Here is a 19,476-nt window from a genome sequence, read left to right on the forward strand (position 1 = left end):
TGGAATTTCCCCCTTAAAATTCAATGTGAGCTGAATTAAAATGCCGTGTAAAAATCATATGAATAGTGGACAAGTACTATATGTTACTACTAACAACTCAGCTCCCTTAGAGTCATAGACAGTGACTTGTTCAGTTCTCCCAGCGAGATCATCAGGACTTTCCATTTTAAATATTTTTATAGATTAACTAAGAAAAGGAAGATAAAGTAAATCAGAAAAGATTTATTAACAGGGGTACTGATGCAAGACTCCCACTTTAAAGTCTATTTAGTTCAGTTTTGAAAATCTACTCAGCTGGCTGAAAGCTGAATAGATGTATTTAGTTTTGATTCACAACAGTACTGTGAATAAAATGTTACTGTGATCGTGCACTTCATAACAAGACAAAGCAAGTTATTTTAGCCTGTTACAATTCATTACTAAAACAACAATTTGAATATTGTCCTCCGTTTTGGAGGCCTTATTACTAAAAAGAACTGACAGCACAGCCTTATTACTAAAAAGAAATGGCAGCAGAGCTTACACCCGTGATATGCTCCACCTGCACTATGTGGGAAGTCATGGACACTACTGGTGACCACGTGTGCAGGAAGTGTGTCCAGCTGCAGCTACCGGCTAACCGCATTTTGGAGCTGGAGCTGCGGGTGGATTCGCTATGGAGCATCCGTGATGCTGAGACTATCGTGGATAGCACGCTCAATGAGGTGGTCACACCGCAGGTAAAGATTACACAGACAGAAAGGAAATAGGTGACCGCCAGACAGAGTAAAAGGACTAGGCAGGTAGAGCAGGAGTCCCCTGGGGCCATCTCCCTCTCATACAGATATACCGCTTTGGATACTGTTGGGGGAGGTGGCTTATCAGGGGAAAGCAGCAAGAGCCAAGTTTGTGGCACCACGGGTGGCTCAGCTGCACAGGAGGGGAGGAAGAAGAGTGGCAGGGCTATAATGATAGGGGATTCAATTGTAAGGGGAACAGATAGGCGTTTCTGTGGCCGCAAACGTGACTCCAGGATGGTATGTTGCCTCCCTGGTGCTAGGGTCAAGGATGTTGCGGAGTGGCTGCAGGACATTCTGGAGGGGGAGGGTGAACAGCCAGTAGTCGTGGTCCATATCGGTACCAACGACATAGGTAAAAAAAGGGATGAGGTCCTGCAAGGTGAATTTAAGGAGTTAGGAGATAAATTAAAAAGCACGACGTCAAAGGTAGAGATCTCTGGATTACTACCAGTGCCACGTGCTAGTGAGTATAGGAACAGGAAAATAGGCCGGATGAATGCGTGGCTGCAGGGATGGTGTAGGAGGGAGGGATTTAGATTCCTGGGACATTGGGACCGGATCTGGGGAAGGTGGGACCTGTACAAGCGGGACGGGTTACACCCGAGCAGGACCGGGACCAATGTCCTCGCGGGGGTGTTTGCCAGTGCTGTTGGGGAAGGATTAAACTAGAGTGGCGGGGGATGGGAAGCTGAGCGGGGAGTCAGAAGGGAGTAAAGTTGAGAGCAGCAAGAGAGGGGAAGACCCAGGGGAAATTTACAATACAAATAGTACAAACAGTTGTTCAAGAACAAGTGAAAGGGAAAAGCGTAGAGCAGCAGAAAGAAAGTGTACTTTAGACACCACAGATAAAGTGAAAACTAGAAGGCGTAAGGCGATTAACCCAGCATCAAAGCTGAAGGTCAGGCTAGGGTGTGTGGCCCAACTAAGAGTTCTATATACAAATGCATGGAGTATAAGGAATAAATTAAATGAGCTACAGGTTCAAATTCAAATTGGAGGGTATGACATGATAGCTATTACTGAGACATGGCTGCAGGATGGTCAAGATTGGGAACTAAATATACCGGGTTATAAGGTCTACAGGAGAGACAGGGAAAATGGAAGAGGGGGAGGAGTAGCCTTAATGATTAGAGATGAAATCACTTCAATGATAAAGGAGGATATAACGAGAGGTAAGCAGCCAACAGAGACCTTATGGGTTGAATTGAGAAATAGGAAAGGATCTAAGACTATAGTGGGAATTGTGTATAGGACCCCTGGCAGCAGCACTGAAGTGCTAGATTCTATAAATGCAGAGATTAGACAAGCGTGTAAGAAAGGCATAGTGGTCTTAATGGGGGACTTTAACCTTCACGTAGATTGGGAAAAGCAGACAAGCAACTGTCAAAAAGGTAGTGAATTTCTTGAGTATGTCCGGGATAGTTTTCTACAGCAGTATGTCCTAGAGGCAACAAGGGGGCAAGCCATACTAGATTTAATAATGAGTAATGAATCAGATTTAGTTAACGGCTTTACTATACGCGAACATCTATCCGATCATAACATGATCGAGTTCAATGTAGTGTTTGAAAGGGAAAAAAGTGAGTCAGCTGCTAAGATTCTAGACTTGGGTAAGGCCGACTTCAATGGGGATGAGACAGAGACTGTCCACAGTAAACTGGGCAAATCTGTTAATGGGTAAAACAACTGATGATCAGTGGGAAATGTTTAAAGAAACATTTAACGTGATACAGAATTGGTTTATACCCCTGAGGGGAAAGAACTCTACTTGCCAAAAAAAACAGCCATGGACAACTAAAGAGGTAAGGGACAGTATAAGACATAAGGAAAGGGCATACAAAAAGGCAAAAAATGGCACAGATCCTGGCAAATGGGAAATGTACAAAGATCAACAAAGGGTCACAAAACAGATAGTAAGAGCTACAAAAAGAGAGTATGAAAATAAATTTGCAAGGGATATCAAAACCAATTCGAAGAACTTTTATAGTTACATTCGGAAAAAGAGGGTGGTCAGGGGCAATGTTGGCTCCTTAAAAACTGAAAGTGGGGATATTGTCATTGACAATGGGGAAATGGCGGACATGTTGAACGATTACTTTGCGTCAGTATTTACAGTAGAAAAAGAGGATAGCATGCTGGAAATCCCAAGAAAACTAATATTGAATCGGGGACAGGGACTCGATAAAATTAATATAAATAAAGCAACAGTAATGAAGAAAATAATAGCACTAAAGAGTGACAAATCCCCAGGACCAGATGGTTTCCATCCCAGGGTTTTAAAGGAAGTAGGTGAGCACATTGCAGATGCCCGAACGATAATCTTTCAAAGTTCTCTAGATTCAGGAACTGTCCCTCTAGATTGGAAAATTGCACATGTCACTCCCCTTTTTAAGAAAGGAGAGGGAAACCAGGGAATTATAGACCAGTTAGCCTAACATCTGTTGTGGGGAAAATGCTGGAGTCTACAATTAAGGTTAGGGTGACTGAATACCTCGAGAATTTTCAGTTAATCAGAGAGAGCCAGCATGGATTTGTGAAAGGTAGGTCGTGCCTGACAAACCTGATTGAATTTTTTGAAGAGGTGACTAAAGTACCAGGGGAATGTCAATGGTTGTTATTTATATGGACTTCCAGAAGGCATTTGATAAAGTCCCACATAAGAGACTGTTAGCTAAGATAGAAGCCCATGGAATCGAGGGAAAAGTACGGACTTGGTTAGGAAGTTGGCTGAGCGAAACGCGACAGAGAGTAGGGATAATGGGTAAGTACTCACATTGGCAGGATGTGACTAGTGGAGTCCCGCAGAGATCTGTCGTGGGGCCTCAATTATTCACAATATTTATTAATGACTTCGATGAAGGCATAGAAAGTCTCATATCTAAGTTTGCCGATGACACAAAGTTTGGTGGCATTGTAAGCAGTGTAGATGAAAACATAAAATTACAAAGCGATATTGATAGATTAGGTGAATGGGCAAAACTGTGGCAAATGGAATTCAATGTAGACAAATGTGAGGTCATCCACTTTGGATCAAAAAAGGATAGAATAAGGTACTTTCTAAATGGTAAAAAGTTAAAAACAGTGGATGTCCAAAGGGGCTTAGGGGTTCAGGTACATAGATCATTGAAGTGTCATGAACAGGTGCAGAAAATAATCAATAAGGCTAATGGAATGCTGGCCTTTATATCTAGAAGACTGGAGTACAAGGGGGCAGAAGTTATGCTGCAGCTATACAAAACCCTGGTTAGACCGCATCTGGAGTACTGTGAGCAGTTCTGGGCACCGCACCTTTGGAAGGACATATTGGCCTTGGAGGGAGTGCAGCGTAGGTTTACTAGAATGATACCCGGACTTCAAGGGTTAAGTTACGAGGAGAGATTACACAAATTGGGGTTGTATTCTCTCGAGTTTAGAAGGTTAAGGGGTGATCTGATCGAAGTTTATAAGATATTAAGGGGAACGGATAGGGTGGATAGAGAGAAACTATTTCCGCTGGTTGGGGATTCTAGGAGTAGGGGGCACAGTCTAAAAATTAGAGCCAGACCTTTCAGGAGTGAGATTAGAAAACATTTCTACACACAAAGGGTGGTAGAAGTTTGGAACTCTCTTCTGCAAACGGCAATTGATACTAGCTCAATTGCTAAATTTAAATCTGAGATAGATAGCTTTTTGGCAATCAAAGGTATTAAGGGAAATGGGCCAAAGGCGGGTATATGGAGTTAGATCACTGATCAGCCATGATGTTATCAAATGGCGGAGCAGGCACGAGGGGCTGAATGGCCTACTCCTGTTCCTATGTTCCTATGATGGTCGAGACACAGAACAGAGGCAAACAAGAAGGATGGTTCTGGGACTCAAAATGCTGAGTTATAAGGACAGGCTGATGAAATCTGGCTGGTTCTCACTGGTGATAAATTTAAGGGAACATGATCCAAGTCTTTAAAATACAGAAGGGGATTGATAACATGGATTTAGGCAGTGTTTTTACTTTGGTTCTAATTATAAATGCAAGTTCTTTCTATACCAGGGGACATGAATGTTTAGCAAGCTTCAAGCATTTGGAGAATTGTTTTTTAAAGAGCAGTAGACACATAGAATAGACAGCTACTAAGTATAGTTAATACTATGTTAATTAACTTCAGTAAAAAAAGGCTCAATGGTTATCTAGTTAAAAAAGGAACTGATGACTATAGAGGCAAGTATAGACATACATGATCACTATTGCTAGTGGTGGAATGACTAACACTGCAATTGTACCGTTAACAATTAGCCAGTTAAATTTTCTACCCACTTAGATTTTGAGGTAGTGCTCCTGCTACCTGCTGGGACTCTTATTTTTCAAGAGGCAACTGTGATTGCTTGTTTACACTCACATGCTAATTCAAGCTGTTAGAGGGACATATGTGACCGATTCTGGAGATGGAATTCATGAGAGAAAGGGCGCTGAATTGGTTGTGATAAGTGCATATATATATATATACCTCCTTTGGGATTTACTTCTTGGCCTGTAAGGGGTGAAGCCTTCCACTGCCCCTTAAACGGTCAGCCATGTTAGAAGGGCGGAACCGGGGGGGTGGGGGGACGGGACTCCCTTTGCTGAGAGTTTCCGCTTCCGCAGCCCGTAAGAACCCGATGTACAGCTGGAGGTCAGTGCACTGTCAGGTGAGGCATACCAGAGGGCGTAAGTCGGTGTCCAGGCTTGGGCAGCTGTGGGAAGGAACTGAGCAAAGATGCCCACCTCAGGGCTGAATCAGGCCGATAACTAGACGAAAATCATCCCCATTAAGTCACAAAGGTACATTTTTAATAGTAGTGCTAAAAAATGCCATTTTAAATCTGGAATACAAGTTTTTCACACTAGCTTAGATCCCCTTAAAGAGGCATTATTACTCTTTCAGGGAGTTCTTGAGCAGACTCAGTTCCTGGAACACAAAAGAACAGACTGTTCTCAAGGTTTTGTTCTTTAGCTACCATACTGGCATATAAGGCTGCATTACAGCAGGTGGGGGATTTTCTGGAATGCAAACAATTCTCATGAGTTTTTCAGACACAGACACAATTGCATATCTGTTTACAGACACCATGGGCTCAATTTTACACATAAATTGCGGGTGCATGGGGGTGGGTGCCTGTGAAAATTGCAGAAATGCAGAGCGGTTTCGGAAGCCAGATCCAACCCGCTGACTTCAAAGTTCCCTACAGACGCACCTGTGTGTGTGCGTGCATCCCGAATCCGGAAGTCCCACCGGCAATTAAAGCCGTCAGGATGATAGTTAAAGAGCCAAATGTACCTCATTAAGGTACTTAAGGCACTTTACTTGTGACATATTAGGTAGTTAGAACGATTTTTAACTTACCTGGGTGGCTTTCCCATGGCATCTAATTCACGCCTGGATCAGGCAAAAAGTAACAAAATAAAAAACCATTGCACAAAGTTAAAACACAAAATCAACCTACCCTTCCACCCTGCTCCAATGTCCGATGTCTCCCTCTCCGATCTCCCTCTCTTCATCCCCCGATGTCCCCCCGATCTCCCCTTCTCCACCCCCCCCGATCTCCCCTTCTTCACCCCCTCAATCTTCCACTCTCTCCCCCCCACCCCGATCTTACACTCTTTCCCCCACCCCGATCTTCCATTCCAGCGCCGGGTAACGTCTCTCTCTCTCTCTCTCCCCCCCCTTCGCGTTGCAGCTCCTGTCGGCAGCCAGCCTGTCAATCAGGCTGGGTGCCGGGCGCGAAACCCAGAGAGCACGTTAATCACCATCAATTACGATGCGATTGCATCGGAAACGGTAAGTATTGTTTATTCGGGTTTGCCACGCGCACCTTCACCCCCCCACCCCCCGCCCGCTGCCAACCCGTCACCATTTTAAAATTGAGCCCCATCTGTTCATGACTGCCGTTTTAACAGGACAACAATGACCCTAAACAGTTACCAAAAATTCATTTCCTGGTAATTGAAGGCATCCTGGTACAACTTGTTACTTGTGGGAATTAAATACAAGCCCTTGTAAACTTCGAAATGAGATAGACCAGCAGTTGAAGAAAATACCATTATAGTATGACGACTGATATAAAAACCCATTAATAATACGAAATTTTGTTTGAATCAGATATCTTTTTCACATTTATCAGGCAAAATATGAAAAAGGCCCATGGGGGAAAAAAAAACAAATATCAATGTGTATTTTAATACAAGAATCTTAAACAATGTGCATACCATTTGATACAGGGGATGAGGTGAAAAGAAACAGGTACAAGCCATCTTGAGGAGGGATGAAAAATGCAGAGGCCATAAATTCCTTATAAAGCAATACAGTAACTGTTTCAGGATGGGAGGGGGGACAGAGTTGGGGGAGAGGAGAAGAGTTTTTGTTAAAACCAGTCTAGTCATATATTGCTGAATGGAAAGAAATGTAATATTCCTTTTTTAGACTTGTTTTAACTTTTTTAATAACTTCTATTATGCAAATTCTTTCTCACTGATGGCGTTGACAATCTATGCAGAGCTACACGCAATGATGTTGGCAAAAAAATCAAAAATCAAAAAAAAAGTCTCATCCACAGCACCCATGCTAAAAATTAAACAGAATCATCATTAACTTTGACATTTTTTTTAATTCAAGATTTTTGGTCAAAACTGAACAGTGAGCTGGCTGAATATTCACAGAGGCAACAAGGCACATCATTTCAGAGACATTCTCTGCCCTAACCTTTCCCCATTTCACAGAGACACATCCCCCCTGCTGCTGGAAGACCATCAACTTGGTGAAAGACGCCCTTTGGTCTGCCCGAAACTTGCTGGTCTTCCAGTGCAAGGAGCTGTCCTCGACCGAGTGTTGCAGACTGGCACATTCCAAGGTCCAGGACTACGTGCTCAAGGACGCACTGAGGATGGGTGCGGCCGCCGCAAAGGCTCTGTGGGGAAAGGCAACTGTTTAGAGCCTTCCCGCCATTGTCTACCGAGGGGCTGCAATCAGGGAAAAACCCCCTCGGGCAGAATGTAAAATTCTAATTGATGTCATGTAACTGTAATGAATCTGTAATGAACTTGTAAAGAATCTGTAACGTACCTGTTATCAATAATCTGTATTGAGTGTGATGCAATGAGGCACCCTAGAGTGTCATGAACTGTAATTATGTCCAATGTGTTCATTGAACTGTACTTGATGTAACCTGCAAATTGTATGATTTGTATTGTGTACGTTTGGAATGTGATATGACAACTGTATTGTATGTATTGCTGCAAATTTTATGAATAAAGTATATTTTTTGAAAAAAAAAAGACACTTTCCCCCCCTCTAACCTTTCCCCCATTTCACAGAGACACTTTCCCCCTAATTTTTCCTCCATTTCACGGAGACACTTTCCCCCCCTAACCTTTCCCTCATTTCACAGAGACACTTCCCGCCTAACCTTTCCTCCATTTCACGATAGAGAAAAAGCCATGTGCTGCTGAAGCCAAATGGCTATGAGATGAATGACCAGATAATTTGTTCGTTGAGGGATAAATGTTGGTCAGGAAAATAAGGGAAGTGCCCGGATCTTCTTCAAGATGTGCCATATGATCTTTTACATCCATCTAAGTAGGTAGATGGGGCCTCAGTTTAAGGTCTCATTAAAATTATGGCACCTCCAACAATGCAGCACTCCCTCAGTACTGCACTGAAGTGAGCCCACAACTTTCTGGCTCAGAGGTGAGAGTGCTACGAGTGAGCCAAGGTAAACTTGAAATGCCACAGTGCACCCACAGAAATAAAGCTGAAAACCCAAAAGGGACCAAAAACAGAACCCCTCCCTGAAAACCCAGACCAGCCCCCTCAAAAACCCAAAACTGCCCCCTCCCTGAAAACCCAAACCAGCCCCCCCAACCCTAAAAACCCAAAACTGCCCCCTCCCTGACAACCCAGCCTCCCACTCTAAATACCCAGACCAGCCACCCCCCCATGAAAACCCAGAACTGCCCCATCCTTAAAAACCCAGACCAGCTCCCTCCCTGAAAACCCAGACCAGCTCCCTCCCTGAAAACCCAGACCAGCCCCCTCCCTGAAAACCCAGACCAGCTCCCTCCCTGAAAACCCAGACCAGCTCCCTCCCTGAAAACCCAGACCAACCCCCTCCCTGAAAACCCAGACCAACCCCCTCCCTGAAAACCCAGACCAGCTCCCTCCCTGAAAACCCAGACCAGCTCCCTCCCTGAAAACCCAGACCAACCCCCTCCCTGAAAACCCAGACCAGCTCCTTCCCTGAAAACCCAGACCAACCCCCTCCCTGAAAACCCAGACCAGCTCCCTCCCTGAAAACCCAGACCAGCTCCCTCCCTGAAAACCTAGACCAGCTCCCTCCCTGAAAACCCAGACCAGCTCCCTCCCTGAAAACCCAGACCAGCTCCTTCCCTGAAAACCCAGACCAACCCCCTCCCTGAAAACCCAGACCAGCTCCTTCCCTGAAAACCCAGACCAGCTCCCTCTCTGAAAACCCAGACCAACCCCCTCCCTGAAAACCCAGACCAGCTCCTTCCCTGAAAACCTAGACCAGCTCCCTCCCTGAAAACCCAGACCAGCTCCTTCCCTGAAAACCCAGACCAACCCCCTCCCTGAAAACCCAGACCAGCTCCCTCTCTGAAAACCCAGACCAGCCCCCTCCCTGAAAACCCAGACCAGCTCCCTCCCTGAAAACCCAGACCAGCTCCCTCTCTGAAAACCCAGACCAGCCCCCTCCCTGAAAACCCAGACCAGCTCACTCCCTGAAAACCCAGACCAGCTCCCTCCCTGAAAACCCAGACCAGCTCCCTCCCTGAAAACCCAGACCAGCCCCCTCCTTAAAAACCCAAAACTGCCCCTCCTCCCTGAAAACCCAAAACTGCCCCCTCCCTGAAAACCCAAAACTGCCCCCTCCCTGAAAACCCAAAACTGCCCCCTCCCTGAAAACCCAAAACTGCCCCCTCCCTGAAAACCCAAAACTGCCCCCTCCCTGAAAACCCACGTCCAAGCTGGCATAAACTAAACAAAAGGCTGAGTTTGAACACATCCAATAAGATTGGACATCAACAGAAGGAAATGTGATTCAGAAGGCACTTAGCTCTTTTCTTTAGCAATGCACAAGTCTAGTGTGCGGTTCCCCTGTCCTTTCTTAGTGCATCCACACTCTGAGTGAGGGCTCCCCTTTGTCCTCTAGATGCTGATATTCATGCTGCGGTCCTGAGTCAAAACTTGGGACAAAGGCACGTGCAACTTCACTTCATGCTGGCAGGACTGGCAGGCATTTGAAATAAAACTTTGATTTTTCCAACTGGCAAGGGGGAGAACAGCTGAATTCAGGAACCATAGAAGTTTACAGCACAAAATGAGGCTATCTGTTTAAGCTCTTTGCTAAGCAGAGCAATCCAAAATAAATCCCACAGCTCTGCTCTCTCCCCATAACCCTGTATCCTCCTCTGCTTCAAATATTTATCCACTTCTCCTTTAAAAGATGCAGCGGCCTCTGCCTCAACTACTGTGGCAAAACATTCCATGCTGCAACCAGGTAGGAGAGACACTGCTGGGTAAAAGCTCTCTCAAGAGCTAAGATGCCATATTGCAGCACTTCAGCTCAGTTTAACCAATGGCCTACGTCCCACTTTAACAGGCCTTGAACTTGCACTTCAACAGCTGGCTTGCTGCTTCCAGAGGAGAGAACACGTACAATTTGTGAACGTGGCTATGCCACTGTATCCAATCTCGCTCATAAAGTTCTGTATACTTAAATCCTTGCTATTTTTGTCCATTTTTGTTTGATTATGCCTCTGTGAAGCACATTTTTCTATGTTAAAGGCACTATATAAATGCAAATTGTTGTTAGCCATTTTCCCATGATTTATGAGAGTTTTATTTAGTTATCTACAGGCGTTTCAGAGCTGCACCATTATGGAGCAGCTTAGACATAATCTGATAGCTCAAAAAAAATTAGACCAGAACAGTAAAATGAGGTGACAGTGCCAGGGAACAGTACAAAGCCCTTGTGCTGTGGAGGGAAGGTGTCAAATGAGTTTCATACCTATGCCATTATTTAGTTTCTATACCACCTCACTTATATTGTTCTGGCCTTTGTGTCAATATGATACCAATGTAAAAGTGGTCAGCTTCATTTACACTCCTGTTCTTTATACCTTTTAATGTGTTGTATTCCTGTCAAGTGCAACTTAAATTCAAAAGTGCATTCAAAATGGAATATAGACCTCCCATAGCAGCATAGCTCATCACTGGGTCTACAGAATCATAGATGTTTACAGCACAGAAAGAGGCCATTCAGCCCATTATGTCTATACTTTCACTTTGCTAGAGCAATCCAAAACTAATCGCACTGCCCTGCCCTCTCTACATAGCCCTGTAATTTCCACTTTTCCCTTAAAAGATGCAAAAGTCTCTGCCTCAACAACTCCCTGTGCCAAAGGATTCCATGCTCTAACAACTTTTTAAGTAAAGATGGCCAGCAGAATCAAAACCTCTGTTAGACTGGAATGGTAAATTAGTGTTTTGTTGGCTCCAGTTTAATATTTGAGACTAACACAACACCCCAGAATTCAATGGACACTGATGCTGTGATTTACTATTGTCAATCTAACTTCTCTCAGGTCATTTCTGACAATGTGCCTGTGGGTAAATATTACTGGCCACATAAACTAGATGCCCCAGCTTCCTTTGAATCCTGGAGTACGGGCATCATATATGTTTGAGCATAGTTCGGCTAATTTAAGATAAAGGGCACTCCCCCATGTTACGTGCACACACAGTGGATGTGTTTTGAGATTCCAAAAAACAAGGGGTAAATAAAAGTGTAACAGAACTAGAACCACCAAAGATGCACCAGTAAAGTTGACTTTGTAAGTATAATGGGGCCATTACATGAAAACCATTCCAGTGTAAAAATATTACTATACACTACTAAAATGGCAGTAGTGATTTTAAGCATATACTTCATCTTTATTTCCAGTCTCTGCACTAGAAGAATATCAAAGAGTGTCTTTTATTGGGTGTCCTGGTGCCAACATCAATGCTACTCTACTAAAACTTCTGCACATTAGTCACCTTTGTTAATACGTAATATGTACTGACTTGCGTTGAGTTTCCGTTAAGTTCATGAGCCTTCATGACAACATGCTTTGAAAGCCTAAGGAGTTAGAATCATAAAAATTTACAGCACAGAAGGAGGCCCTTCGGCCCATCGTGCCTGTGCCGGCCGAAAAAGAGCCATCCAGCCTAATCCCACTTTCCAGCTCTTGGACCGTAGCCTTGTACTTTGCGGTACTTCAAGTGCACATCCAAGCACCTTTTAAATGCGATGAGGGTTTCTGCCTCTACCACCTTCCAGGCAGTGAGTTCCAGACCCCTACCATCCACTGGGTGAAAACATTTTCCTAAGCTCCCCTATAATCCTTCTACCAATTACTTTTAATCTATGCTCCCTGGTTATTGACCCGTTTACTAAGGGAAATAGGTCCTTCCTATCCACTCTATCTAGTCTTGTCGTAATTTTATACTCCTCAATTAAATCTCCCCTCAGCCTCCTCTGTTCCTCATAGCTAAAATTCTCCAGTCCTGACAACATCCTCGTAAATCTCATCTGTACCCTCTCTGGTGCAATTACATCTTTCCTGTGATGTGGTGACCAGATCTGTATGCAGAACCCTAGCTGTGGCCTAACCAGTGTTTTATACAGTTCAAGCATAACCTCCTTGCTCTTACATTCTATGCCTCAGCTAATAAAGGAAAGTATCCTGCATACCTTCTTAATCTCCTTATCTACCTGTCCTGCTACCTTCAGAGATCTGTGGACATGCACTCCAAGGTCCCTTTGTTCCTCTACACCTCTCAGTGTCCTACCATTTATTGTGTATTCCCTTGCCTTGTTTGCCCTCCCCAAATGCATTTCTCCAGATTGAAATCCATTTGCCACTCTTTTCTGCCCACTTGACTAGTCCATTGATATCTTCCTGTAGTCTACAGCTTTCCTCCTCACTATCAACCACACGGCCAATTTTTGTATCATCTGCAAACTTCTTAATCATGCCCCCCACATTCAAGTCTAACTCATTGATATCTACCACAAAAAGCAAGGGGCCTAGTAGTGAGCCCTGTGGAACCCCACTGGAAACATCCTTCCAGCCACAAAAGCACTCGTCGACCATTACCCTTTGCTTCCTGCCACTGAGTCAATTTTGGATCCAACTTGTCACTTTCCCTTGGATCCCATGGGCTTTTCCTTTTCTGACCAGTCTTCAACGTGGGACCTTGTCAAAAGCCTTGCTAAAATCTATGTAGACTACATGAAACATACTACTCTCATCGACCCTCCTTGTTATCTCCTCAAAAAATTCAATCAAGTTAGTCAGACATGACCTTCCCTTAACAAATCTATGCTGACTGTCCTTGATTAACTCGTGCCTTTCTAGTTCTGGTTAAATGTTCTTAATAAGAATCGAAGCAGTCCAGTTATTTTCACAATGGAGGTGCTACCCACTGTGATAATAATATCTCTATATCTCCCCTGATGGTTCAGCAAGCTTATCAAATGAATAGCTGAGCCATGCAGACCATTAAGGTGTCAAGTTTGATCCTATTAGCTGATCTCAGCAGGGTAACAGTATCAGTACAACAATTGGTCTCAGCTCCCCCTAATTGCTCTACAGAAACTCTTGCTGGAAATGTGTATGGATGTCAGATGCAAACAGGATCAGGTTTAGCTGTGAAGTCCCCTGAAGTTGAATAGTCTGCCAGCAGTTACTGTCTAGGCTCATAGATGAATAGTGGCCATGGGATCAAAGGGCATCCAGTACCTGTGAAATCGTCTATCATCAAATAATTAATAACCTTCGGGAGTGAAGGTGGGGGGGGGGGCGGAACTCAGCTAGAACCTGAAAAGGGCAGTTCAGAGAAATTGGAAAGATTTATAGAAAAATGCCAATTTGTTATTTCTCTTTTAAAAGAAAAAAATCAGAGTACTCAGCATCTGTGGTCTGCTCTGGATCAAACTATGGTTCTGACACAACCTGTTAACAATGTGTAATGCTGCTGTAACAACGACACAAAGACTGTGAACAGGAGGATACAGCAAAGGTTCCATTATCCAATTCACAACTCTAACAAGCCGAAAGAGGGAGTTGAAAATAATTACGATAAAAAAAAGTTACGAAGCCCGAGGAATCTGAATTAATGAACACAGCTGACATTGCAAGCTTGCTGGAGCACCCTAGGTTAATGATCATCTGTACAGATATTAGTTCATCTCTTGCAAGGCCTCAGCCTCAGGAAATCCTTCAAGCTAGCACCCCTCCACCCCGTGATATCATCAGCACTTTATAAACATATCGATTAGAGATAAACAGAAAAAAAGTCATGCTGCTAACAGTAAATGCTAATTCTTTTTAATGATTTGATTTTTAAAAGTGGTCCTAAAGGCAAAACTTCCACTTTGACAATGAGCAACACGTTACTATACAGTAAAACAGCCAAGATATTGGTTAGTACTTTAAATCACTTTGTATTATTTTAAAATTGAAATATTGCAGCGAGATAGTTTGTTAAATTTTAACATCAGGAATTTCTGCTTTGAAAAGGTGGCGGGGAGCTGTGAAAAAGAGCATGCTGCATCTAAGACAGCACTACAAGTTTCAGCAGGACTGTAATACATAAAACCCATAATAATCTTACTGTCTGTTCCCTCACTGTAAAAAACATGAACATGAATAAGTTTTGATTTTCATAGTGATTTCAACTTGGATTGAGTTTTTTGGGTGGAAACAAATACTTAAATTAAAACTAAATGTATATTTTCTAATCAATTTCAAACCATATACCATTAGTGTCATATAACTGAAGTTCACTGTAAGGAGCAAAGATGAAACTCCTCCAAGTTAAACCATGCAGTGATAAAAAAAACAAAAGAAAATAGGATCAAGAAGCCCAAGTGAAATCTGTGCACCTTGTCAACAAATATTAAAGGAGAAAAGAAACGTATGGGAAAATGCTTTCACTATGAAATAGTTATCAGAGAGATCACTTTTTAAGTCTGCTGTCCAGTTGGGTTAATTTAATTTTTAATCTCCCCCTCTCAGCTGCACAAACCCTACCATAATGGAATTCAAATTCATCAGAGTTACTTAGCTAACATTAACTATGGCTTCTGTCAGTAAGAAATTCCACACAGTCATTGCAAATTGACATCCTTTTCCATGCAAGATGCTCATCAAAAGACTTTAAAGTTTAGTAGTGATGTGCAACCAGCTTGTCTCTGTCATTTTATAAATTGTTAGTACAGTTTAAAACATTGCTAAACACAGCACTGTAAGTAGCACTCACTGTTTTCAGACAACTCCACAATATAGTGCAGGATGGGGCTGTTTCCATCAAAAGGCCGTGTCCATGATAAATCAACCGCCCGGCTGCTTGAAGAGTTCAAACCTGCCTGCAGATTCCTGGGTGGATGAGGAAGTTCACTAAAAAAATACAAAAAATTATTAATCACAGACTCATCGATCTCCCGTGGCATTCCACATGTCAAGTCCATGCATTGTCTTCAGGTGAAGCGGGGTTAGGGGTCAGGGGATAATTGGACTAGGTAATTCAGTCATACGTTCCGTTTGTATTTTTATATAATACTTTGATTTTATATTATTATTTAAAGTTAAATAACAAAGCTCAGGGCAATTTGGGAAGCAGAGATGTAGAAAATAGAGGGGCAACTTCCATGTGGAGTGGATGTGAAGTCGGCGGAGCGGCTGAGCCACCCGCCTGTTGGTGCTGGCAGGAGGCCTGAGCCCATCAGGGGAGCCTCGAATGAGCTGGCAGCATGCTGGAGTCTTTATTGAGAGCTCTGGATGAGCACTCCGACTCGTCCAGAGCACACCAAAAAAAATTAAATTAAAAGTTTCCTGGGCCGTTTTTTGAGCAGCCACCAGTCGTCACCGCTCCCCAACCCCGTCCCCCAACAATTTTTAACTGCCTGTTTTTCAGATGTGAAACGGGCGGCCAACAGCTGAAAAACTGCTCTCAAGGCATTTCTCTGCAGTACAGGCTGAGCAGCTAGGACTTGTAAAACTAAACTGTTACGGTGCCAGCACTGCCAAGAGGGTATAATTATGACAAGTTTACATAGGTGGTTTCCATTATAAATGTGGACATAGGAATTTATAGTGGAAATATAAAAATAAGTCCAGGACATATGTATTTAAAATGGCAGCTGAATTACGTCTGCATGCCCTGGTCTAATCATCCCCCGGCCTGTAACTCCGCATCACATGAAGACCACGTTTGATCTTGTCAGTGGCACTGTACACTGGGAGTAAACTAGAATTATAGGTAGATATATGGAGATACTGACAATTACTTCTAAATATCAATTGGAACTGCAACCTAGTGAAACTCAATACAGGTAATGTGACTGTCTTAATTTTAACGCTCTATAAATGCTGTAGGTTTATTCACATTGCCCTCATGCACAAAAAACCCCACAAGCCTAGATATTACTATGTGATATTAGCGTGCAAACACTTAACACGTTTGTTTGATATTCCTCTGTCTGTTATTTTAACAGAGATTAGCCATTTATTTTAAATTTTAAAAAAAGGCTTGCATTTATATGGAGCCTTTCACGGCTTCAGGACATCCCAAAGCGCAGCCATGAAATACTTTTGAAGTGTAGTCATTGTTGTAACGCGGCAGCCAATTTCTGCAGAGCAAGGTCCCACAAATAGCAATGTGATAATGACCAGATAATCTGTTTTCGGTGTTGGTTGAGGGATAAATATTGGCCAGGACAACAGGGAGAACTCCCCTGCTCTTTTTTGAATAGTGCCATGGGATCTTTTACATCCACCTTTTACGGGAGACAGGGCCTCGGTTTAACGTCTCATCTGAAAGACGGCACCTCCGACAGTGCAGCACTCCCTCAGTACTGCACGGACTGTCAGCCTAGATTTTGTGCTCAAGTCTCTGGACCCACGATTTCTGACTCAGAGTGGTAGCCCCTGAGCCACGGCTGATATTCATGAGTTAAAACCTCTGTTAAAATAACCTATAAAAATTTTAATTTGAATGTTTTAAGCACATGTTCATTAATAAACAGTTGCATAGCGGGTAATTGTTTTGAAAATACTATCGGTGCCAAAATAATTTTTGCTGCTAAATTTGATTGTTATTCATTGTAACTTCACTAGTAAAGGACTGTACTAAGGATTATGGCAGAAATTCAATGTAAAACCATTGGGAAAATTGTTGTCCAGCTTGATGGGGAAATGAAATCTTTTTGTATACTCACATGACTTCCAGGCGGGCAGTTCTGAAGTCATTCCCTCCCATGGACAGGACCTCACAGGTGTAGTCACCAATATCACCTGACCAAGTCTGACTAATGTGAAGTGAACCATTTTGACCTGTGGTAATTCTGGGTACAGTATTTGCATTAATAATATTTCCATCCTTCTTCCAGACAAACCTAGAAAATTAATACAGACACTTTCAAGGCTCAGCAATAGTAACACTATTAATGCAGCCGAGTGACAATTTATCTCATCCACAGTTATAATTTGAGAGAGGATTCGACTTTAAAATGGATAGGAAACGATGTAGATTATTGCAAAATAATATATGCCAAAATAAGGACATATACATAGAGATACACAGAGGGCCAATGCTGTGGTTTATAACATAAGCACACTTTAACAATGCACAGGTTGACAGGGCATACAAGTAAATACCAGATCCTGAATCTACTGTTTGTTTGAGAGATGTGTTAATGGACCCGATTTTAGAATGGAGGTGGGATGACAGTGGGGAGAGGGGTGAATGGGCGCCTGGGTAACCCGACTTATAAAATATGTCCGTTTCACACATGATCGCAAGTGAATTAGTGCCAATTAACGTGGCTTCTGGGTTTGCCGTCCGAAAGCTGAGCAGTGGGCGGACTGCACACCCGCATCACAGGTTGTCAACTGGAGGAGCTCTGTTTAAAGGGCCATTACTCCAAAGGCTTTTGCTGGAGTAAAGAACCAAAAATCACAATGGAGCGGCACAGGGGCAAGGCTGCTCCAACGTTCAGCGATGCCTCACTGCAGCAGCTACTGGATGGGGTGAGGAGGAGGAGGGAAGTTTTTTACCCCGCGGACGGGAGGAAGTGCCCTGCCTCTGCCACCAAGAAGGCCTGGCTTGAGGTGGCAGACGAGGTCACCAGCAGCAGAAACATCTCCCGCACCAGGATCAAGTGCAGGAAACGGTTCAATGACCTAACTAGGTCAGCAAAAGTGAGTACACTTATTGATTCTCCTACATTCCGTGTTTCATATCACCGCAACCCCCCCAAACCCCAACTCATTCTGCACTGCCAAGACTACTCTATCACATCACTCCTCACACCCACTTAAGGCTCATCCTCAACTTACCTGCACTTCCTCACCTCCCCATTAGTCACCCCACCACTACCACTCACCCCAATCCTCTTCCAATGTGATGGCTCTGACTCATACTCACCCTCTGATGCAATGCTTTCACGGTCAGCCTCACCCAAAGCAATGCATTCATCGGTTGGCCACTTCACCATCACTCACTCTCACGTCTGTAGTTTCTCCCCTTCTAGGAGAAGAGAGTCCAAAATGCACGCGAGAGGGCAAGGACTGGAGGGGGGCCACAATAAGTAATGGTCCTCACAGACGCGGAGTAGGGGGTGCTGGAGATCAGCCGCACCCTCAAGTGCCTGTCCGTCGGGGACGGCGAGACTGGCACCCCACAAATGTCTGGTGACACAACTTTAACATTCATCACACACAATATGAATTCATGTTACAATGCTTACCATGTTCAAAGCCTCAGTATGTTCATTGCAACGTGACACATCTGTGATGATGCTTAATATTGCCTCCTGTTCTCTTAAAGGCCCTTCAACGACTGCAGTGACGGCAGAGGGCGATTCCTCAGAGGACCTGCCGGCATCTGAGGGTGAACTGTCACATCATAGCGAGCCATGCACCAGTGCAGGTACTCACACCTCAGTGAGTCCTAGTAGTGAGTTAGTTGAGTTGGCACCTGGTGAGTTACCACACACAAGTGAGCACGAACAGATACTGGTGGCAGGGGCAGCTGTGGAGAGTCTGCATCGGTGGGAGCACTCCTCTCCTGGCTCTGCTCAGCTGGACGCAGATGCTGAACCCCAGGAGCCATCCTTTAAAAGGAGAATGATCGAGGACAGCAGCACATTTGCAAGGTACTGGAACAGGTGCCAGGCACACGCTCCACAATAGCACAGAGGATGGAGGAGTCCAACTCCTGCATGAGTGGAATGGTGGCACAGACACGGGAGGGAATCTCTGAGATACTGTCAAAGGGACGTGAGCACGTGTCTGAGAAAGTGTCGCAGGTTAGTGCGGGAATGTCTGCGATGCCCCGGAGTTGTCACCGCTGGCATCCTGGAATGATCCGGAAGCAAAGAAGTTGAGGGCAGTGGTGACTTTAACTGCGATGGGTAATGAGATGCCACGCGGCCCAGCTGAGAACAGTTTGGCATGAAGGAGGCTGTAGATATCTGTGACCACCTGGCGACTCACTCTCAGCCTCCGTATGCACTGCTCCTCAGAGAGGTCCAGGAAGCTGAGCCTCAGTCTGTAGACCCTTTGGCGAGGGTAGTGCCTCCTGCAACGTCGCTATCTCTGTTGTTGCCCTTGTGCTCTTGT

The 19,476-nt window shown here is 44.1% G+C and overlaps 1 protein-coding gene across 1 annotated transcript in view; it reads right to left on the reverse strand.

Moving 5' to 3' along the window:
- The window catches only part of sdk1a (sidekick cell adhesion molecule 1a), a 682,245-nt gene that overhangs the window by 155,772 nt on the left and 506,997 nt on the right, over positions 1 to 19,476 (reverse strand). The window contains exons 13-14 of the mRNA XM_068002895.1: positions 17,073 to 17,249; positions 15,116 to 15,252 (exon numbers count right to left, since the gene is read on the reverse strand). Of these exons, the coding sequence (XP_067858996.1) occupies positions 15,116 to 15,252; positions 17,073 to 17,249 (314 nt within the window). The remainder of the gene's footprint in view (positions 1 to 15,115; positions 15,253 to 17,072; positions 17,250 to 19,476) is intronic.

The sequence above is a fragment of the Heptranchias perlo genome, chromosome 22 (genome assembly GCF_035084215.1).
Source record: "Heptranchias perlo isolate sHepPer1 chromosome 22, sHepPer1.hap1, whole genome shotgun sequence".
NCBI lineage: Eukaryota > Metazoa > Chordata > Chondrichthyes > Hexanchiformes > Hexanchidae > Heptranchias > Heptranchias perlo.